The sequence below is a fragment of the Pelobates fuscus genome, chromosome 1, assembly GCF_036172605.1.
Source record: "Pelobates fuscus isolate aPelFus1 chromosome 1, aPelFus1.pri, whole genome shotgun sequence".
In the NCBI taxonomy this organism is placed as follows: domain Eukaryota; kingdom Metazoa; phylum Chordata; class Amphibia; order Anura; family Pelobatidae; genus Pelobates; species Pelobates fuscus.
Genome location: NC_086317.1, coordinates 96,761,618 through 96,786,298, shown reverse-complemented (window position 1 = coordinate 96,786,298; position 24,681 = coordinate 96,761,618). Strand labels below are relative to the sequence as shown.

Here is a 24,681-nt window from a genome sequence, read left to right as displayed (position 1 = left end):
CTTTGAGCTGCAGGTTGCTTTAAAAAGCTACCACAAATGGCAGAGGCTTATGTTTGAGTCTCATGAATAAATCAAAGTCTAATGCATTGTTTTAACCAATTATAGGTTAAAGACTTAAAATATGACGTCTAATTGTGGCTCTGTGGGCAGTTGCCCTGATCCCAATTGAGACAGTGCCAAATTGTATGTATATGCTAGGATTGTGGGTTGTCACATAAGTCATCTAGAAAGTTGCTTTGGCGAACGTTATCTTTGAGGTCTAGAAAGTAATGTTCAGGTAAGTAAAGCATAACTGTAAGCTATACATTTACTGGAGATTTCAGTGGACTAATGCATAGTTTAAATGTATACCTACCTGCTACCCAAAGAAAACACTGTTGTAAAAATGTCAGCCTAATGCATAGTTTAAATGTATGCCTACATAGAAAAATGTTGTACAATTTAAGGATGGCAGACACACTTTATAATAGACGTCTGTGTTATAAAACAATTATTTAAAAAAAAAAATAAAAAAAAATGATACCGCACTCAAGCTTTAAGAAAAAAAATCTCAAAATACAGTTTATTAATACAACGTAGTCATATTGGATAGAGTCCTAACCTATCCTATAAATAAGCAGAATTGCTAAATTAGATACACATATAGGCAACACAGCTCAATAACTTGTCCACCAGAGCTAAAGTGCAAAACACAACATAAAGTGCTAAGTTCCAAATCACCATAATTCCTATGAACCAATACACATAATCTAAAGTGCAAACAATACATATAAAATATACAATACTGCCTGTCCATGATCCTGTGCACTGAGTTAAGTACTCTAATATTATGAGGGCTCAGAGAGATTAAAAATCTATAAAACAAAATTCCTGGGATATAATCTTAGTCCTGTGACCTGTCACAATCCTGTATATATTTTGTCTGATCCAAAAAAGTAGAAAAAATCCAGACAAAACAATACAAAAAATAGAAAAATATGCAAAAATAGAAAAAATGCTGATACAGAACCTGAAGGGATGTGAATTCCTGAGCGTGCAGGCCCGGATTTGCCTGCCTTCGTTCTGATGCACTAGAAGGATTTAACAAAGACATACATACCGAGATAGCATCCTGGGATCATCCTGCTTTTCTCCTGCTCCTTAAGGATTCTGCCCGTCCATACTCCATTGACATACTACCTTAGACCATCAGGAGGGCTCCATGATGCGTTATGGGTGAGATCTAACCAAGCCCCTTGCATAGAACTTTTTTTGTGTATCAGCATTTTTTCTATTTATATATATATTTCTATATTTTTTCTATTTTCTGTATTGTTTTGTCTGGCTTTTTCTACTTATTTGGATCACGGGATAACTGTCACCAGACAGTATGCTAACTGCAGTTAGTTTAGGCACTGTCCAAAATCCCAACCAATACCATCACAGAGACCAACAAGGTCATATAGGACACAGTATTCTGCCAGATGCTTCACTGAAGGAGAAACAAAGCCCACCATGGATTAAGGCAACAAGTAATGTAAATCGTAAACTGGATTAACTTTACAGAGGAAAGGTCCTTGCGGCTAAGGAAATACAATTGTATGCCCATTCCACAGGTACCGGAAGCAACTAAGCAAATGATGACAGCACTGGCAACCAGACTGAGCAGAGTCTATGAAAATGTTTGCCCTGTTTATCAAAGAACCATCCCAGGTGTATGTACAACTGCATGGTAACCACATACCCACCCAGAGCAGAGGCTGAACAGTACTGGAAAAACATATGGTATAAAGAAACTTCACATGATACCAAGTCCTTGTGGCTAGTAGACCTGAAAGTAGACAACTACATGCTTCCAGAACAGGAGCCAGCCGCCATCACAGTGGTCGATATCCAAAAATGAGTAGCCCACATGAAGAATTGGCCAGCTCCAGGACCTGATATAACCCACGCCTACTTAATAAAGAAATAAAACAAAGCTGCATGAATGCCTAGCAGAACAAATGGACTAGCTACTAGCAACAGGCTCCCACCCTGACTAACTAACACAAGCAGAACAATACTGGTCATGAAAGACCATCACAAGGAAATAACACCATCCAACTACAGACCATGAAAGGTCCTGTCCGGCTTGCACCTATACAAGGTCAGCAAAACAATATGAGCCTTTATCAAGAACTCAATAGGCCAGTGGAAAACAAGTCTAGCAGCCAATTCCAGGACAATAACACAAGTGAACATTGAATGTGGCATGTACCAAGGTGATGCACTATCCCCAGTGCTGTTCTGCATAGGCCACAACCTGCTTAGCCAGATCATCATGAAGAGTTGATTCAGGTTCAAGACTGAAGCTACCGTCAGTCACCTACACTACATGGACTACAAGCAGTATGCCAAGAGTGAACGGTACACTGATCTACCTAACTAGGATATACAGCAAGGATATCGGAATTTTGTTCGGACTAGATAAGCGAGGGTGGATGATAACAAAACGAGGGAAGATGATCAAGACAGAAGGAGCTCAAGTACCAGTATGCCAAGAGTAAGTGGAACATCAACCTAATGATCCACCTAACTATGAGATAAGGCAAACAGATCAGCATGTCATTCGAACTAGATAAGTGTTACCGGATGATAGCAAAAAAGAGGGAAGAGGATGAGGACAGAAGGAGTTCAAGTACCAAAAGGTCAAATAGGGTTCAACAAACATATGGCAACCACAGGGAAAAGGCAAGGAAGATAGCAGCATCCAAGTACCTCCAGAAAGTCAGACAGGTCCTAAAGTCCCAGTTTAAAGGCAGAAGCAAGATATATGCCAACAACACAAATGCCCTATCAGTCATCAGGCACCCGGCTGGAATAATAACCTGGCCAAGAGAAGAGCTGCTTAGCATGGATGTCAAAACCCAGAAACTACTCACTATGAATGGAGGATGCCACTGAAATCCAGCACCCACTATATACCAGCCGGAAGTAAGGGGGTCAGGACCTGATGAGTATCAAGGCCACAGTCCTAAATGAAAAACAGAGCATCCACAAGTACATCATGAAGATGGTTCTCAAAGGTGAACTGCTAAGGGAATGCCTGAGACAAAAACAGATAGAGGATGCAGAAAAGGAGGAGGTTCCATGGCAAAACAAGGGGTGTACCACCTGCAGGTACTAGATGTGGTTCACATTATGAAATTCCACCAGTGGTTGGAAAATATAGGTAAAAAAACATCAGTAATCATAGCAGCTCAGGACAAAGGCACCCAGCACCACATCTATAGACACCAGGCAAGACCCAAAGTGCAGACTGTGCAAATAGGCATCTGAGACAATCCAGCACATAGTAGCCGCGTGAAAGATGTAAGCAGGGACAGGATACACTAAGAGGCACAACCAAGTTGCTGGGATTGAATACTAAACTTTCTGTACACTGCCTAAGTCCAGATGGGAGATACCGCAAACGGTAGCTGAGAAGGACAGGGCTAGGTTCCAGTGAGACTTACAGATCCAGAAAGACAAGAAAATAGTGATCTACCAACACAATGTCCGTTTGGTATTGCCAAGCAACCTGACATTGTGGTTGTAGATAAGACTGCATTTGTGGTGGATGTGGCAATACCAAGTGACTATATAAACTGAATATATAATCAATACTTTATTTGCACAATAGTAGGATAATAAAAGTACAATAAAGACAGAACAAAAAGACAAAGTAAAAAGGCTAGAATCTATACATAAGTCTGTCATACAGTACAATCCACTAAACCAGTGACTATAACTTCAGGAAGAAGGAACATGATACGGTGAACAAATAACAAGTATGGAAAGAGGAGCTAGAAATGATGTGGAATGCAGTAGTAGTCCCAGTTGTGATAAGAGTCCTATCCCTTCAAGTTGGAGAAGCTACAGCATGTTCCACTTTAGTAATACATTATTAATAGAAAATGCTGCCCAAATACTATACGAGAACTCACTAAATGGAATTTGGTATTACTTGTGTAATTCAGCAATATTACCTTTGAGTAGGTTCTGCCAAGATACATATCAACCTAATAAAAGCATATAAATGTGGTGAATTTCTACCTAGTTCAGCTTGAAAACTAGGAATACTGAATCACATGGATATAAAGAATGTGCAAGGTTCTCAGCTGGCCCTTGTTCTGAGAGAAAATACAGACTGCATTAGATTGTCTAACTCACTCCAGCTTTAGATACTTCATAAACACCACACCACTAAACGAATGGAAATGCACATCAAGGCTCTTGAGTGACACCAAGTGGTCAGCTTGATAGAACGATGAAATCAAAATAGGATATGTTTTTGCACACCTCCAGAGCCTTACATCAACATTATTATTTTTAACTTGGGCATTTACATTGTACCAACATTTTTGCAGCACTTTAGAAATCATACAATGTGGATATTTATTAAGTATGTGAGTAGGGACTTGGACTTCAGGGAAAGAGCACTCTTTTATGGGATTAACCCCCCACCACCACCACATCTCAGCAAAACACTAGTACTCTCATGAGTGCCTCTCACACTCATATTTTTAGTGTACATTAATCTCCTTATTTAAATCCCTTACTTTCCCTTTCTCATTACTCTCCAATTTCTGGCATACCAGAAATCTTGATCTTAATCTTGATCTTCGTGATAAAACTACCTTCTTACAATGTCCAAGTGACCTTTGATATCCTCCTGAAGCAACGTTTCTTGATTATCATCAAGGAACTTCATCTTCACTTATTAAAGTTATAACACAAAGTAACATTTTGTAATATCATTCACATAATCTTAAACGCTCTAGATCTTCCAACACTTAGTGGAAAGACAGAAAGGGAGGAATAGATCCACAACAATTGCCAACCGAATGTTGAAATGCGGATTTATTTGTATAATAACCTACTTTTGATTTATGTATAATTCATTCATTTATGTACCTTCCAATCGATGTAGCAAAATGCACTTTTACTGTATTTCTACATGCAAAAATATAAAGTAAAGAATTAAAAAAACAAGTACCGTATATACACGAGTATAAGTGACCCCAAAAAACTGGGAAAACTTATTGACTCGAGTATAAGACTAGGGTGGGAAATGCAGCAGCTACTGGTAAATTTCTAAATAAAATTAGATCCCCCAAAAATTATATTAATTGGATATTTATTTACAGTGTGTGTATATAATGAATGCAGTGTGTGTGTATATAATGCAGTGTGTGTATGAATATAGTGTGTGTGTGTGTATGAGTGCAGTGTGTGTGTGTATGAGTGCAGTGTGTGTGTGTATGAATGCAATGTGTGTGTGTGTGTATGAATGCAGTGTGTGTGTGTGTGTATGAATGCAGTGTGTGTGTATGAGTGCAGTGTGTGTGTGTATGAATGCAGTGTGTGTATGAACACAGTGTGTGTGTGTGTATGAATGCAGTGTGTGTGTGTGTATGAGTGCAGTGTGTGTATGAATACAGTGTGTGTGTGTGTGTGAGTGCAGTGTGTGTGTATGAGTGCAGTGTGTGTATGAATACAGTGTGTGTGTGTGTATGAATACAGTGTGTGTGTGTGTGTGTGTATGAATGCAGTATGGGGGTGTATGAGTGCAGTGTGTGTGTGTGTGTGTGTGTGTAAGTGATGCAGAGCCTTGGTGGGGGAGGGGGGGCATTTTTTAAATTATTATTATTATTATTTTTTAATATATATCTATTCATTTTTTTTATTATATTATTATTTATATTTATTTTCGTCCCCCCTCCCTGCTTGTTAGCTGGCCAGGGAGGGGGGCTCTCATTCCCTGGTGGTCCAGTGGATGGGCTGTGCAGGATGGGGGCTGGCAGAGAGCTGTTACTTACCTTTCCTGCAGCTCCTGTCAGCTCCCTTCTCTCTCCTCCGTTCCGGTCAGCTCCCTTCTCCTCCACTGTAAGTCTCACGGCCCCGCGGAGCGTTCCCTGCAGTTCTCGCGAGATTTACAGTGGAGCTGACCGGACCGGAGGAGAGAGAAGGGAGCTGACAGGAGCTGCAGGAAAGGTAAGTAACAGCTCTCTGCCAGCCCCCAACAGGACCGCCGGGCTTGTAATGAGCCCGGCGGTCCTTGTCTGTATTATGGCAATGTAAGTTGCCATAATACAGACACTGACTCGAGTATAAGTCGAGTGGGGTTTTTTCAGCACAAAAAATGTGCTGAAAAACTTAACTTATACTCGAGTATGTACGGTAATTGACAGACTTAAGAAGTAAAGATATATTCAGGCAGTACCCTCCATCCCTTTACCACCTAATGTAATGTAATTTTGTAATGTTTATACTGAGTGTGTACCGGTGGTTAGTTGTGCGTTCTATTGCATTAATAAGTTGGGCACACAAAGACCTTCTTCACAATCCTCCACTATAAGTGAATTTATTACATTTTAAAGCAACACACCAAGACTTGAAACTGAAAACTGATAACCGAAAAGCTGAAAACTACTACTAAGGAGCTTACATTAGCTCTCCTGAGCAAAGTCCAGCAGTACATCAATTAATCTCTCTCAGCCAATGAGCCTGAATGTAGAGAACTTTCAGAAAAGAGAAGGCATGGAGAAGCATCCACCAGACACTAGGTAAGAAGTCAAACCGTTACATCAACAGTTTAACTCCTTACATTGGGGGGAGAGGGCACTCAGTCACATGTATATTTAAACCATCAGCATGGAAAAGGCGTGTTTGACATGCTCCTATTAAATGGATTGATGTTAAGCGCAGCATCATTAAACCACCACTAAAAAGTTCAAGAGGAACCCATTAAAGATAAGGGTACTAATATGAGGTGTTTGGTTAGGAGGCCTTGGTTTAGAGGGCAACTACTTCAAGGAGAAATGGATTGTAACTTACATGGTTCTCATGGTTCATAGCCAAGTGAAGCCTTATGGTACTCTCTATTCCTAAGTCTTCCTTAGCCTTAAGCCCATCATAACTCAAATTTCTCCAGTCTATTTCACCCTTGAACACTGGCTAAGCCTACACATAATTAAAGAATCTTACCTTTCAAGATTATCTTTTTTTGGGTCACCATAAAGGGACTGCAGTCATACAAATACATCATCATTAGAATGTTGCCTTGTTTAACAGTGACATTTTAAATGAAGGATATTAAAACGCATCCTTCCTTTACAATTTGTGTCCTGCATATAATATATATATATATATATATATATATATTATACACATACGATTTGTAATATTATTGGGTAAACAGACAAATAATACAACATAAAAACGAAGATTGACATAAAGAACAGTTATACTATAGCTTAATAATTGTAAACTTTTTTAAAAAATACCTTTGGATATGTGGACCATAAAACTTAGGGGAGAAACGTAAAACTATTGTATAAACACATATAAACCAAATGGTTCTAAATTGAAATACTACTCACCCACTGCGAGTAACAAGACATTGCCTGAGTCCAAGCTTTCGGAAAATGTCCACCACTGTTTCCATAGGCGTGTGGTCAGTGACTGTAAATGGACTCAGATTGAGTATTCGTCGCAGTTTCAGTGGGTGTGGGCTGTTAGCAGGGAGCTCTGGGGGGTCCTCCGTGAAATATATTATAGAATTGCTTACAACCCCATCTTGTCTCTGTCTGGCATTTTCTATAAAAACATAATTTGTCAAACTTAGTGATTTCATCAAAAGCCAATCACACATATTATATCAACTAATTTTGCAAAAATGATATATGAAGAAAGAAAATAAAAAATATATATATTTTTTAAATCATCTATCCCTATTATTAATGTGAAAACTTTATTGTTTGTACACCTAAGGTTCATAAAGGCAGTTCAGAGGCCAAAACAAAGGAAAACATTAAAGTAAAAAAAATAAACAGGAAGTATTAGAAATGAAAGCGCATTTTGGCAAGCAAGAAGAATTAAAAGGGTATACCCAAATGGGATTTTTCTGTTATTGCTTTTGTCTGAATCTGACCTCTTTTCCTGCCCTCTAGCAGGGTGAGAGAAGAAACTGACAAATATTTGTGTTATTGTAGTAGATCTGTCGTCGACATTTTAGGCACTATAATATATCACAGTAAATGCTGCTTGTAACTTCTAAGCAGTTGTTTTTATAGACTTTGAAAAATTAATTTCAAGCGAACGTTTGCTTCCCTAGGGCCTAATGGGCACTCAACATCATGAGGGACCTGAAATAATAATTTTTCTTTATTGCATAAAAAATGAAGGTAGCTTCTCAGCAAGTCACACATTCTAACTGACTGGCTCTCATGGCTAAGTTTTAAAGCATATTCACAACAATTTGGATGCAATTCAAGGATGCCTGGCTTCATGCCTACCAACAATGGCAGATATGAATGTGGGATAGGAGTTAAGGAGGACAAAAACAGGTATTGTATATATGTGGTTGTGGCAGTACTGCCCATAAAAGTGCAGTAGCTGCATTGGCCAGCCAACTCATGACAATTCGTACTTAGAGTGCTGTTAAAGCGCCCTCATGTTGACCGAATGCCCTAAGAAGAGTTTGCACAGTGCAAGTGTGTTTAATGAAGTACAGAGCTAAAATTGGGGCAGGAGCCCCAAAGGGGTAGTGTCCGTCTGAATCCAGATATGTTGGGACCTGTGCACGACTTTAATTTTGGGTTTTGGGGGGTAGGACAGGGGAGGCAGAACTGCAGCTGCAGGCACTATAACAACTTCCATAAGATAAAGTTGTTAAAATGCCTACGGTATCCCTTTCAATAGAATAAAGAACATCAGCGTAAACTACCAAAAATCTATTTGAAAGAAGCTTTTCAGGGTTTTCAAATGTGTCCATATTAGTGAAAGTATACAGACCATTACCTTACGCTATTTACGATTTTATTCAAGATTATACTATCTAGGTCTCTAAAGATAAATGGACAATGGAGTAATACTAAAAAACCCTCCAGTTATTTAAATGTGCTTAGGGATTTGAGATCAGGGCCAAAGCTACCAGAAGGCGGCACTGGCAGTCTAAGGGTGCACCAACCCGGGGACACAAATGTCCTGGTGACCAGCAGGAAGAAAGAGCACTGCACTTTACTGCTAGCCACTTCTTGTAGCGTGGCCGTGGCCGAATGCCAAACTCTGTTTATGACTGTGTGGAGGGGGCGGGGATATGGGTCACGACCTAGACCCTTTCCTTGTCTCTTTCTTCCCCCCAGCTTCTTTCTGTAGACTCTAGGGGGAATGAAGACACACAGCAATGGTCTGGGGGAAGAAAGAGAAACACAAAGGTGCTGGGGATGTAAGAGATGCACAATAGGCAGTTGTAGGAGACACACTAAGTGGGTGATAAAATACACTAAGGGACAAATGGGGTAAGACATTCAAGATAGGGGATATGAAACACTAAAGGGGGTAAGAAATTAAAACCAGGGCTACGAGACAAAGAGGTGAAGATACATTTTTGTGATGGGGGAGGGGTGGCAAAATGCATCTTCACCTGTGTAGCTAAAAAATTGCAGTGGCCCTGTTGGCGATAATGCGCAAGTAATTTTTTCTTCAGTTTTTATTGTATGTATTATAGTCATTGCTGCTGCTCAGGAGTAATGGGAGTTTGAACGCAGAGCTTAATTTGGTATGTTTGTATTTGCTTTTGTATTACACAGCCATGTTACAGTTCTGTTACCTACCCCATCCCCCACATTAAAGGTTAATAAGTATGTAAGGGTTTCAAAAAATTCCCATCTCTGTCTCATTAGATATATTACCTTCCAGCTTAAAGCAGCACGTGAATTGTTAGTGCAGTACTCACCTAAGAGGTTTTGCTTTAACGTGACAGGTGAGCTTAAGCTTTAATGGTCATGGGAAGTGATAATGAAAAGTTATTTAAACATTTATAAGGATTTGGGATAGCGCACAAGTAATTTTATCTTTGGCTTTAAAGATAAATATTAATAACCTCAGAAAACTTTGTTTTACAACCTGCAAATTCACAATACTGAAATGTAACAGTGAAAACAGTTCAGCATATTACAAATTCAAGAGAGAGAACTTAGCATATGAGTTCTGAACGCAAACATATTTTTAAAGCATACAAAGTCCAAAAATGTGAACCACATCCCATTGGCAACACAAATGTTTATCCACAAATGTTCTCTTGAGACATAAATATGCCTTGTTATAATGGCGGTTTAACCTTTTACATAGTCAATCAGTACAGTTATGTGTTTCTAAACAAATAGCATTGACAAGGCTATCATTCAACTATTTATTTGGGGACTTAATATGGAAGTGACAAGCCCATTTTTCGTAGTCTATGTTAGGGAATATTTAAAAATGCCATGTTGAAAATATTGGGATTACATCTACACAACATCTCAAAATGTTCTGCTTTAGAAATGGATCTAAACATTAATGAACATGTTAATTTCTCTACATCTGAGGGAATAAGTAGATTAGAATTCACAATTCTAGTCTTCCCAGATCTGACAATACTTTTATTTAGCGTTTCTGTTGCCAAACCTGTAAGGGATGTTTTGCCTTCCAAAAAGCTTTTTCTGTGGGAAATCTATCTCCAGGGTTATTCACTAAAATGAAAATGCTAAGTGAATTTGAAACTCAAGGTATAAATAACTGACCTGGAAACAGCTACTTTGGCTTTGAATTCACTTTGACCTCTCGTGTTAGTGAAAAACCCTGATATAGTCTGTGTATGGAGTTTGTTATAGTAAATGCAATGCAAGAGACAAAACTTTATTGTACTTAACACAAAGTGAAAAAAAATTATGTGATCTATTCTTTTATCTTTTTTTTTTTACAATTATCTGTCAAAAGGCTCTAGGAATATGTCTTGATGACAACTGAGCTAAATAGCTAAAATCAAGTATTTTAGGTGGACTAAACAAACCTTGTAGACAAGGCAGCACACATTTCAAATGTCAAATCCATCCGCATACACAAAAAACAATCTCTGAGTACTATCACCATGTATACTAGGCAGAGCAGTCCCCTGTGGAGCTACAGACATGCTTAAAATTTTAGTCCCGTCACATAAATGCACCAGATTTTTCACATATTCGTTGCACACGCACTACAGCCTATATTAATATACACATATGGCAGCCCCTAGATACACACACATATATATATATATGCATATATATATATATATATATAAAAATTTTTCGAAAGGTGCTGCACTCACTGTTTGCTCCAATAGAATGCCCGGTGCTTGATCGGCAAAAATTATAGAAAGTAGAATTGACAGCACTCCAAGGACTTCTTCTTAAAAAGTAACTTTTATTCTTCCAAGTAAAATATCAACGTTTCAGTCTAGCGATTCTAGACTTTCATCAGGACATATTCCACATTCACATAACTCTCTCTTATATACCCACTCTAAACAATCAATACACTCACCCCTCCTGTGTCTGGACCTCCCCTCCAAGCTTCTCGGTTCATTTTCGCGCCGAAAATGCCGGTCGCTTCCTGATGACGTCATCGTGCGTCATTACGCATGCGTCATGACGTCCGCGTTACTGCGCGTGTGTCATAGCTGGGGCCCTTCGTTTACACTTGGTTACCATGGGGACCAATCGCCAAAACGGCTGGAACTGTACTTTCCAACCCAAATTCAAAATACTGCTTTACTTTTAACACACCAAATTTACAGTACTAACTGCATGCATATTAAAAACAACAATGCTACATTGCACTCATGACCGGAGGTTAAACAGTCCAAGACTACCGAGCTGATAACGGATTTACTTAAAGGGACAGTAACAACCTATGTCTATTCACCAGAATCTCTTGAACAGCATATATTGAACAGCATTTGAGCGTAGCATAAGCAAACAGCACATATGAACAGAGCTGTCATAGTCAGTTGCTCCAGGCCAACCTGCTCCTTTGTAGGGTCCACCAAAACAACCTATGTTGCAAGTCCTGTTCCCCTTTCCAGCCAAAGTATAACATATATTTACATATTTACAGGTGTCACACTCAGTATTACCCCCAATTACCCAGCTAGTGTTGCTTCTTATATTAATCTACAGGGATCTCCCTTCCATATCCTGAACATCAATCCTCGTGGATATGTCAGACGGAGCCTATGGACCAGCCTCCATGAGGCTACTCATTTGGTAAGGATCCGGACCCCAGAGTAATACTCAATAGATAAAATTTGCTTAGAATCGTCCTATGACCAGAAACCATAGGCCCAACACGCCTTTCTGTCTAGACGGGGATTCCTAGAACCTCTCTCTCTAACCCAGTATCAATCCTTGTGTTCCAAATTCAATTTCTTTACACGGACATATACCTACTACATGTCATATCCCCGTGAGGGAAACTATTCATATTTGAGAGTACATACTTATGTGGGTCCCCTGTGTGTCATTCTCAGATCCCCCAACCAGACCATCAACCTTTACCATGCATGGTCCATGGGTCCTTCATCGATAGCTAGTGGGACACTCCACATTAATTACCCGGCAAATGTTTTACTCATCCATCATTAGGGTATTCAGTCCGTCGGCCTGTCCCCAAGGGTGGGCCTACGGGTGTGATAACCCCCTATCAGGAGTCAATGCAAAACCATCAAAATCCAGAGGCGTATGGACACCGCTAAGGTAGTTAGAGAAAGACCGCTAGTGAGTATTTCTCATTAAGACCTTTAGGTGCGGTTGTTTCCAATGTCCTGATCCAATAAATTTCTCTTTGCAGGAGCATTTTCTTCCTGTCGCCTCCTCGTATTGGTGGTGGTATTTGGTCAACTGCCATCAGTTTCAATGTCGTGAGGGCATGTCCAGCTTCCAAGAAATGTTTAGCCACGGGCAGTTCGGAACCATTGTCCCGATAAGCTACCCTGATACTTGAGCGGTGGTTTCTAATACGTTCCCTCAAAGGCAGATCCGTCTTGCCCACATAGGCCAATCCACATGGGCATGTCAATTTGTAGATAACGTAGTCGCTGGTACATGTAAGGCGATGTCTGATGGTGTATTGTCTCCCCGTTAAAGGGTGTGAAAACGATCGACCGGGGACCATGTGTCCGCAAGTGACACATCCCAAGCAGCGGTAACAACCCGCATTGCTGGTCATTGTTTTAGTCTCATAGCAGTGGCGGGGATCCGTTCTAACCAGTAGATCCCTAAGGCTCTTATTCCTCCTATAGCTCATCATCGGTGGGGCTGAGAAGATGTTCGGAAGTGTGGTATCATTTCTAACTGCCCGCCAGTTGGCATTCACTGATCTCCTCAGTGCCGGGGATGCTGTATTGTAAACAGTTGGAAAAACCAAGCGTTGGCTTTTAGTATCAGGTATGGTCTCCGTCTGGTTGCATCTCTGCAGAGCACTGTTTAAGGTCGTTACTTTATAACCACGTTCCAGGAACTTATTCCACATCGTCTTAATCTGCTCTTGAGCTCTATTTGTATCAGAGTTATTTCTATATACCCTCAGAAATTGCGAATATGGCAATGATGCCTTTAGCGGGTTAGGGTGAAAACTCCTGGCATGGAGGAGTGTATTCCGATCTGTAGATTTGGTGAATAAGGTGTATGCTATTTTGTTGTTCTCTCCAATACTCACTCTTACATCAAGGAAGTCCACAGACGTGGGACTAGCTGTCATAGTCAGCTCAATGTTAGGACTCGCCCTGTTAATCGTTGCCACCATCTCTGTAGCTGTCTCTAGGTCACCCTTGATGATGAAAAACAGGTCATCGATGTATCTCCCATACATCAGTATCTTGGACTTGAATGGTGTCATTATATGTTCCATTTCGAACCTATACATGTAACAATTTGCGTACATGGGGGCCATCGCCGCCCCCATCGATGTCCCTGCAAGCTGGCGGTACCAATTTTGCTCGAAGCGGAAGTAGTTACAAGTTAACACTGCTTCAAGAAGTTCTATTGTAAACTCAATAGGAGGTCCTTGATAGTATGTTGATTCTGCCAATACCAGTCTTGTTGCCGTTATACCTTCCTGATGTGGAATAACGGTATATAGACTTTAAACGTCACAAGTAAGTAACATGATGGGTTCAAGAGGAAGCTCGATGCTCGAGATACGTTTTAAGAATGTAGGCGTGTCCTTCAGGCATGTAGGTAAATTGACAACTGTCTCTTTCATCTGGAAATCCAGCCATTGAGCGATCGGTTCAAGTATTCCTTTTTTCGCCGACACTATGGGTCTTCCCGGTGGTTTCTCGATGTTTTTATGTACCTTGGGTAAGGTGTATAAAACGGGGGTTCTCGGATTCCGTTGTATCATAAACTCATAGAGTTCGTTGGACAAAAAGTTGGCTTCCAAGCCTCTTTTCAGTATTTTTTCAAGATGGTTCTGCAGTTGTGCCGTCGGGTCTTTCGGAATCTGTACATAAGTATGCTGATCTGATAGTTGGTGCAGTATCTCCTCTCTGTATTGTACATAGTCCATCACCACTATGCCTCCACCCTTATCAGCAGGCCTTATCACTATTTTGTCATCATTAGATAGTGATCTGATTATCTCTCTGTCTCTCGTCGTGCAGTTGGAGTGTGTCTTCCGTTGTGTCTTGAAGATCATCTTAGTTTCCTTTTCTACTGATCGGAGGAATGTTTTAATTGTGGCCTGATTCGGTAGTGGATCAAACGAACTAGGAGGTTTAAATTTCATATTTTTGTCTGCTTCTATCGCCGGATGGTTTTTGAAAAAGTCCTTCAGCCGCATTGTGCGTCCAAATTTAAAAAGTTCAGTTTCCCACTGTAGCTGATTAGGACCCGAAGTTGGAACAAAAGACAATCCCATACTCAGCAACTTAAACTCATCCGGGAAAAGTTGTCTAGATGATATGTTAAATACTGGTCTTATTGTTGGGACCGTGGAGGTTTCCCTCTTGCCCCAAAAGGTTCTCCCCTTCTGGCCCCGTCTCGTGGTAAACCTCTTTCTGACGCCTGGTTCCTGTGTTGGTTCCTTGTTTGTATCCCAGGGTACTCCGTCTGTGTCCCCTCTAAAAAAGGCCCAGTTCTTGAATTTCTAGCTGAGTTTGTGTCAGATTCTGAGTTTGACTCCCCTGACGTTTTGTCAATCGTAAACTGCCTTGGTTTCCGGATGAATCTCCGTTTCCTGGCAAATCTTGGGCGGTCTTCGTGGCCACTGAGCCACCTATATACAGTGTGTTCCTTGTAGTCTGAATCTACTTTCTGTTGTTTCTCCCTTTTAAACCTTACCAGGTCACCCTTGTACTGTTTCACGTTCTCCTCTAGCTTAAGGAGAGTAGGTGCTGCTTCCACTGAAGACAATAGTATCGTCTGTCGCGTCTCTAATTCTGTGATTCTCCTACGTATTTGGATTAAGTCTTCCCTCACGTCTTCAATAATAACCAACATTAGGTCCAGAGAGCATTTGTTAAGTACGGCTATCCATTTCCTGCAGGTTTTCGGCTTCAGTCTCCCAATAGTGGGGATATGTTTAACCCTAAAGCCCCTGGGTATCTGCAGCTTTTTGTGGTATTCGGAAAGAAATAAGCCGTGTAGGTCTAAATCTGTTTCTCGTTTTTTAAGTCGAAGTAATTCGAAGTAGATCTCCCTTAAGGAAACCGTACTAGGTAGATCTGTGGTAGTTTCTGCCCATCTAATCCTGTCTGCGTCGGTGTCATTGTATTGCCATAGCTCCGCTTGTTCCGTTAAACCTCCAGCCAAGGTAAAAAAATCCTCCATGTAAACAGTGTAAAAACTAAAAATATTGATAAATGTAACTTACTCTTGGACGACCAGCTTTCCGCTAAGTTTTAAGAGTAGGTACAAAAAGCAAAAGTCAAATTATTTACAATTAACTCCAGGGTCTTGAGCCCCAAGCACAGGATGCATGCACAACCGGCTTAGCCAAAGGCCATATCAAAATACAAAAATTTTTTCGAAAGGTGCTGCACTCACTGTTTGCTCCAATAGAATGCCCGGTGCTTGATCGGCAAAAATTATAGAAAGTAGAATTGACAGCACTCCAAGGACTTCTTCTTAAAAAGTAACTTTTATTCTTCCAAGTAAAATATCAACGTTTCAGTCTAGCGATTCTAGACTTTCATCAGGACATATTCCACATTCACATAACTCTCTCTTATATACCCACTCTAAACAATCAATACACTCACCCCTCCTGTGTCTGGACCTCCCCTCCAAGCTTCTCGGTTCATTTTCGCGCCGAAAATGCCGGTCGCTTCCTGATGACATCATCGTGCGTCATTACGCATGCGTCATGACGTCCGCGTTACTGCGCGTGTGTCATAGCTGGGGCCCTTCGTTTACACTTGGTTACCATGGGGACCAATCGCCAAAACGGCTGGAACTGTACTTTCCAACCCAAATTCAAAATTCAAAATACTGCTGGGTTGGAAAGTACAGTTCCAGCCGTTTTGGCGATTGGTCCCCATGGTAACCAAGTGTAAACGAAGGGCCCCAGCTATGACACACGCGCAGTAACGCGGACGTCATGACGCATGCGTAATGACGCACGATGACGTCATCAGGAAGCGACCGGCATTTTCGGCGCGAAAATGAACCGAGAAGCTTGGAGGGGAGGTCCAGACACAGGAGGGGTGAGTGTATTGATTGTTTAGAGTGGGTATATAAGAGAGAGTTATGTGAATGTGGAATATGTCCTGATGAAAGTCTAGAATCGCTAGACTGAAACGTTGATATTTTACTTGGAAGAATAAAAGTTACTTTTTAAGAAGAAGTCCTTGGAGTGCTGTCAATTCTACTTTCTATAATTTTTGCCGATCAAGCACCGGGCATTCTATTGGAGCAAACAGTGAGTGCAGCACCTTTCGAAAAAAAATTTGTATTTCGATACGGCCTTTGGCTAAGCCGGTTGTGCATGCACCCTGTGCTTGGGGCTCAAGACCCTGGAGTTAATTGTAAATAATTTGACTTTTGCTTTTTGTACCTACTCTTAAAACTTAGCGGAAAGCTGGTCGTCCAAGAGTAAGTTACATTTATCAATATTTTTAGTTTTTACACTGTTTACATGGAGGATTTTTTTACCTTGGCTGGAGGTTTAACGGAACAAGCGGAGCTATGGCAATACAATGACACCGACGGAGACAGGATTAGATGGGCAGAAACTACCACAGATCTACCTAGTACGGTTTCCTTAAGGGAGATCTACTTCGAATTACTTCGACTTAAAAAACGAGAAACAGATTTAGACCTACACGGCTTATTTCTTTCCGAATACCACAAAAAGCTGCAGATACCCAGGGGCTTTAGGGTTAAAAATATCCCCACTATTGGGAGACTGAAGCCGAAAACCTGCAGGAAATGGATAGCCGTACTTAACAAATGCTCTCTGGACCTAATGTTGGTTATTATTGAAGACGTGAGGGAAGACTTAATCCAAATACGTAGGAGAATCACAGAATTAGAGACGCGACAGACGATACTATTGTCTTCAGTGGAAGCAGCACCTACTCTCCTTAAGCTAGAGGAGAACGTGAAACAGTACAAGGGTGACCTGGTAAGGTTTAAAAGGGAGAAACAACAGAAAGTAGATTCAGACTACAAGGAACACACTGTATATAGGTGGCTCAGTGGCCACGAAGACCGCCCAAGATTTGCCAGGAAACGGAGATTCATCCGGAAACCAAGGCAGTTTACGATTGACAAAACGTCAGGGGAGTCAAACTCAGAATCTGACACAAACTCAGCTAGAAATTCAAGAACTGGGCCTTTTTTAGAGGGGACACAGACGGAGTACCCTGGGATACAAACAAGGAACCAACACAGGAACCAGGCGTCAGAAAGAGGTTTACCACGAGACGGGGCCAGAAGGGGAGAACCTTTTGGGGCAAGAGGGAAACCTCCACGGTCCCAACAATAAGACCAGTATTTAACATATCATCTAGACAACTTTTCCCGGATGAGTTTAAGTTGCTGAGTATGGGATTGTCTTTTGTTCCAACTTCGGGTCCTAATCAGCTACAGTGGGAAACTGAACTTTTTAAATTTGGACGCACAATGCGGCTGAAGGACTTTTTCAAAAACCATCCGGCGATAGAAGCAGACAAAAATATGAAATTTAAACCTCCTAGTTCGTTTGATCCACTACCGAATCAGGCCACAATTAAAACATTCCTCCGATCAGTAGAAAAGGAAACTAAGATGATCTTCAAGACACAACGGAAGACACACTCCAACTGCACGACGAGAGACAGAGAGATAATCAGATCACTATCTAATGATGACAAAATAGTGATAAGGCCTGCTGATAAGGGTGGAGGCATAGTGGTGATGGACTATGTACAATACAGAGAGGAGATACTGCACCAACTATCAGATCAGCATACTTATGTACAGATTCCGAAAGACCCGACGGCACAACTGCAGAACCATCTTGAAAAAATACTGAAAAGAGGCTTGGAAGCCAACTTTTTGTCCAACGAACTCTATGAGTTTATGATACAACGGAATCCGAGAACCCCCGTTTTATACACCTTACCCAAGGTACATAAAAGCATCGAGAAACCACCGGGAAGACCCATAGTGTCGGCGAAAAAAGGAATACTTGAACCGATCGCTCAATGGCTGGATTTCCAGATGAAAGAGACAGTTGTCAATTTACCTACATGCCTGAAGGACACGCCTACATTCTTAAAACGTATCTCGAGCATCGAGCTTCCTCTTGAACCCATCATGTTACTTACTTGTGACGTTAAAAGTCTATATACCGTTATTCCACATCAGGAAGGTATAACGGCAACAAGACTGGTATTGGCAGAATCAACATACTATCAAGGACCTCCTATTGAGTTTACAATAGAACTTCTTGAAGCAGTGTTAACTTGTAACTACTTCCGCTTCGAGCAAAATTGGTACCGCCAGCTTGCAGGGACATCGATGGGGGCGGCGATGGCCCCCATGTACGCAAATTGTTACATGTATAGGTTCGAAATGGAACATATAATGACACCATTCAAGTCCAAGATACTGATGTATGGGAGATACATCGATGACCTGTTTTTCATCATCAAGGGTGACCTAGAGACAGCTACAGAGATGGTGGCAACGATTAACAGGGCGAGTCCTAACATTGAGCTGACTATGACAGCTAGTCCCACGTCTGTGGACTTCCTTGATGTAAGAGTGAGTATTGGAGAGAACAACAAAATAGCATACACCTTATTCACCAAATCTACAGATCGGAATACACTCCTCCATGCCAGGAGTTTTCACCCTAACCCGCTAAAGGCATCATTGCCATATTCGCAATTTCTGAGGGTATATAGAAATAACTCTGATACAAATAGAGCTCAAGAGCAGATTAAGACGATGTGGAATAAGTTCCTGGAACGTGGTTATAAAGTAACGACCTTAAACAGTGCTCTGCAGAGATGCAACCAGACGGAGACCATACCTGATACTAAAAGCCAACGCTTGGTTTTTCCAACTGTTTACAATACAGCATCCCCGGCACTGAGGAGATCAGTGAATGCCAACTGGCGGGCAGTTAGAAATGATACCACACTTCCGAACATCTTCTCAGCCCCACCGATGATGAGCTATAGGAGGAATAAGAGCCTTAGGGATCTACTGGTTAGAACGGATCCCCGCCACTGCTATGAGACTAAAACAATGACCAGCAATGCGGGTTGTTACCGCTGCTTGGGATGTGTCACTTGCGGACACATGGTCCCCGGTCGATCGTTTTCACACCCTTTAACGGGGAGACAATACACCATCAGACATCGCCTTACATGTACCAGCGACTACGTTATCTACAAATTGACATGCCCATGTGGATTGGCCTATGTGGGCAAGACGGATCTGCCTTTGAGGGAACGTATTAGAAACCACCGCTCAAGTATCAGGGTAGCTTATCGGGACAATGGTTCCGAACTGCCCGTGGCTAAACATTTCTTGGAAGCTGGACATGCCCTCACGACATTGAAACTGATGGCAATTGACCAAATACCACCACCAATACGAGGAGGCGACAGGAAGAAAATGCTCCTGCAAAGAGAAATTTATTGGATCAGGACATTGGAAACAACCGCACCTAAAGGTCTTAATGAGAAATACTCACTAGCGGTCTTTCTCTAACTACCTTAGCGGTGTCCATACGCCTCTGGATTTTGATGGTTTTGCATTGACTCCTGATAGGGGGTTATCACACCCGTAGGCCCACCCTTGGGGACAGGCCGACGGACTGAATACCCTAATGATGGATGAGTAAAACATTTGCCGGGTAATTAATGTGGAGTGTCCCACTAGCTATCGATGAAGGACCCATGGACCATGCATGGTAAAGGTTGATGGTCTGGTTGGGGGATCTGAGAATGACACACAGGGGACCCACATAAGTATGTACTCTCAAATATGAATAGTTTCCCTCACGGGGATATGACATGTAGTAGGTATATGTCCGTGTAAAGAAATTGAATTTGGAACACAAGGATTGATACTGGGTTAGAGAGAGAGGTTCTAGGAATCCCCGTCTAGACAGAAAGGCGTGTTGGGCCTATGGTTTCTGGTCATAGGACGATTCTAAGCAAATTTTATCTATTGAGTATTACTCTGGGGTCCGGATCCTTACCAAATGAGTAGCCTCATGGAGGCTGGTCCATAGGCTCCGTCTGACATATCCACGAGGATTGATGTTCAGGATATGGAAGGGAGATCCCTGTAGATTAATATAAGAAGCAACACTAGCTGGGTAATTGGGGGTAATACTGAGTGTGACACCTGTAAATATGTAAATATATGTTATACTTTGGCTGGAAAGGGGAACAGGACTTGCAACATAGATAGGTTGTTTTGGTGGACCCTACAAAGGAGCAGGTTGGCCTGGAGCAACTGACTATGACAGCTCTGTTCATATGTGCTGTTTGCTTATGCTACGCTCAAATGCTGTTCAATATATGCTGTTCAAGAGATTCTGGTGAATAGACATAGGTTGTTACTGTCCCTTTAAGTAAATCCGTTATCAGCTCGGTAGTCTTGGACTGTTTAACCTCCGGTCATGAGTGCAATGTAGCATTGTTGTTTTTAATATGCATGCAGTTAGTACTGTAAATTTGGTGTGTTAAAAGTAAAGCAGTATTTTGAATTTGGGTTGGAAAGTACAGTTCCAGCCGTTTTGGCTATTGGTCCCCATGGTAACCAAGTGTAAACGAAGGGCCCCAGCTATGACACACGCGCAGTAACGCGGACGTCATGACGCATGCGTAATGACGCACGATGACGTCATCAGGAAGCGACCGGCATTTTCGGCGCGAAAATGAACCGAGAAGCTTGGAGGGGAGGTCCAGACACAGGAGGGGTGAGTGTATTGATTGTTTAGAGTGGGTATATAAGAGAGAGTTATGTGAATGTGGAATATGTCCTGATGAAAGTCTAGAATCGCTAGACTGAAACGTTGATATTTTACTTGGAAGAATAAAAGTTACTTTTTAAGAAGAAGTCCTTGGAGTGCTGTCAATTCTACTTTCTATATATATATATATATATATACACACACACACTACAGCCCCTATATGCACACACCCTCTTGGCATACACTACACTAAAGAGACCAATGTATACACTACACACTCTTGATACACAAACACTCACAACACACAAACACTTACTACCACCCCTGTACAAATACACACTAATAGCCCCTACACACACATACAACAGCATTTATACAAACACACACACTACCCTATACACATACCCTACACAAACACACTACCTCATACACACAAACTATAGCCCCTAAACATGCCAACTACTTCCCCTGTACACATGCATGAACTCTACACCCCCTATACACACAGTACACCCTCTTGAAATACTACACCCCATAAACAAATGCAGAGATGCTCTCTCTCTACAATCCCTAGACAGACATACACACAGACAAGCAATCTCTACAGTCCCTAAACACACTCTTACCATACACTGGAAACACATGCACACACACTACAGTCCCTAACCACACATAGTACACCACAAACAGACTACTTTACATTCACTAAACCACAAACAATTCAGTCACTAGCTAAAGTAGTGCAAGCTTGTAATTACATTTAGTTGTGCTTACATGCGAGATCTCTCCAGCAAGGCTCTGTACAGGAGAGACCAAAGAGTAACAGCAAACCAATATGTTCACTTCGAGGTGGTGCGCATGTCATTGTTGATGGCATGGCACGCCGCACGCCACATGCCCTCTCTCTGTCCCTGTCCCCTCCACAGGGTTGCTCTACCTCCAGATGCCTGGGTAGAATTTTTTTGGTTCATGATGTTATAACAGCAATGGAACTCATGTATGGCAGTGGAACTTATATAAAAAGAGTGAGTTCCATTGCTGTTATAACATGACTTTACTAAACATTATTAGAACTAACACTGCATATAACACACTGTACATTTAACTAGGAAAAGTCAAACCAATGTCTCTGTACCAAGCTTGCATTACTCCATGAAATTCTCTCCAGTATTATATGGGATGTGGGAATTGTTATATCTATCATTTCTTTTAGTAACCATGACTTTAAATAGTCACCTAGAACAAACAAAGCAAATATATTGCAATCAGTGTGGTATGACAATTCCTTTCAAACAAACATAGAAATGTTTGAAATATAAATCTATAAACAATAACTTACTGATTGCAATTATGAGTTCTCTTCTTTGGGCAAAGCCAATCAGACGCTCGGAATCTCGGGAAACCACAACAGGGAAACCATTATAATCTGTGTCTTTGATTAACGTCTCTACATCTTCCACTGTCATATTGTCCTGGGTAAGAACAGACAGCGGCGGTTCTCCACGTCGTGGTCTCATGACATCTGTAGCCAGTGTTCTGTGGGTAAACTCATCTTTAACATCCAGGAATGGGTAACCATTTAAATGAATATGTGCTTCATAAATCCCTTCTTTGCCAAATGCGTCGGCCACCCATTTGCTGGTTACTGCTGCTGCCATAAGAGGTACAATGTACTCCAAACCACCGGTCAACTCAAACATGATGACAACCAAGGAAACTGTCATTCTGGTAACACCACCTGTGGATATTTAAGAACAGCAGGTACAGCAGGCTATTGACCAACTAGAAGATTATAGTAATTCACAATGCACAACAGTTTCACTTTAACACACTTCAAATACGAACAGGCAACGTTTTAATCTGCGTCAGCTGCTCCCCATGAAGTTTAGTCCTGAGGATTTGTTATCACGGACATCTTAGACAAGGAAACTGTTAGCATCATCAAAGAAATAGACCGAAGAATATTCTATAGAAATATTTGCCAATGCTCAGTAAAGTAGAAACAGACCAGGGTAGCAATCAAAGTGCATAGACATATGGCAATTTGGTATTTTTAAGAATTTGGTAGGAAGGCTATTTCCGAAGAATTATTTTGCCAAATAGCCATATTGAGGTATTCTGAATTTCAGCTACACAAATCAATATATTTTCTGGGTAGTTGAAATTGTTACACTTACAAACATTAACGTGTTCAACAGTACCTAGACACGCTGCTGCTCCCACCATAGCATAAAGCCCTGGAGTCACACAGTCAGCCCCTGGTTTACACCAGTCTCTAAAGATGATCCAGTCATGGTGATGGTAAGCCAACTGTTCCACTCCAACACCAACTATGCGGCCAGCAATGGCTCCAACTGCTATGCTTGGAATAAACAGACCAGAGGGAATCTGGAAGAACATTTAAAATAAAATAAATGTTTATACTGCCAGTTTAAGCATAAAAAGTATGGTATATAACATAAACCTGTCAGTAATTTCTGTAATGAAAACTAAATTTTTTAAAGTCAAAAGATCAGCATCAATTCATAAGCATTTTGGCAGGTTTATTGAATATACATTAAGAAAACAATTCAGATTTAAATGTTAGATTGGACAACATGATATAGTATTATTATTATTTTATTATTTACGGTATATAGCGCCAGGGGTAATGAAATAGGTTGCTAGAAAAGTATTCACTGAGAACAAAGGTTATTTTTGACAGTTTCAGGAGAGGAGTCATGGGGAGTTAGGGGGGTGGGGCGCTAACAGTTTAAATTACGCTAACAGTTTAAATTACGGAGAAGGGAAGGGAGTTCCACAGAAAAGATGCAGCCCTGGAGAAGTTTTGGAGGCGAGCATCAGATGTGGGCGTACGAACAGAGGATAGACAAAAGTATTAATATAGTGGATGCCTTGTTGAAGATGCAGTTTCAATGTTTGGCAAGATGGCATATATTGTTAAAGTATTCACTTATAATCAATACAATCAGAATTTTTCATGAAATTTTACATCTGTTTTATCTTTAAGTCCATCATTAGCTATGATTTTTATTTTAATCAGTTTAGACTATTGAAATATTAAATACATTTTTCCAGCCAATCTTCAAGTGGTTTCTTAACCAAACACATAATTGATTGAACAGGCTGGAAGGCCAAGACAATTTTCCCAGAGAGTAAGTTGAGGCTAAGACAAACAAATGTATGCACTTAAATAATGTATTATAAGAAATTATATTTGGGTTTTATTTCTAGGAATCCTTCTATAGAATATATAGAATTATGTTGAAGGTTAAACACATCAAGCCTGTGTTATAATTAAATAGTCAGACAGGCAGCCATATTTTAACCTCCAAATCTATTGTCAGTTTAATAATATCGGCAATAAAACAATATGGATTAAATAAGCGTAAGTATGTATTGGCAGATTTCTTCGTAATACTGTAAAATACAATTCTCTTTGATGGTTTATTTCACTAT

General features: G+C 40.9%; 1 protein-coding gene across 1 annotated transcript in view; it reads right to left on the bottom strand.

Annotated features, from left to right (window-relative positions):
• The window catches only part of CLCN4 (chloride voltage-gated channel 4), a 63,169-nt gene that overhangs the window by 2,586 nt on the left and 35,902 nt on the right, over nucleotides 1–24,681 (bottom strand). Inside the window, exons 9-11 of the mRNA XM_063450098.1 lie at nucleotides 23,424–23,610; nucleotides 22,562–22,960; nucleotides 7,383–7,599 (exon numbers count right to left, since the gene is read on the bottom strand). Of these exons, the coding sequence (XP_063306168.1) occupies nucleotides 7,383–7,599; nucleotides 22,562–22,960; nucleotides 23,424–23,610 (803 nt within the window). The remainder of the gene's footprint in view (nucleotides 1–7,382; nucleotides 7,600–22,561; nucleotides 22,961–23,423; nucleotides 23,611–24,681) is intronic.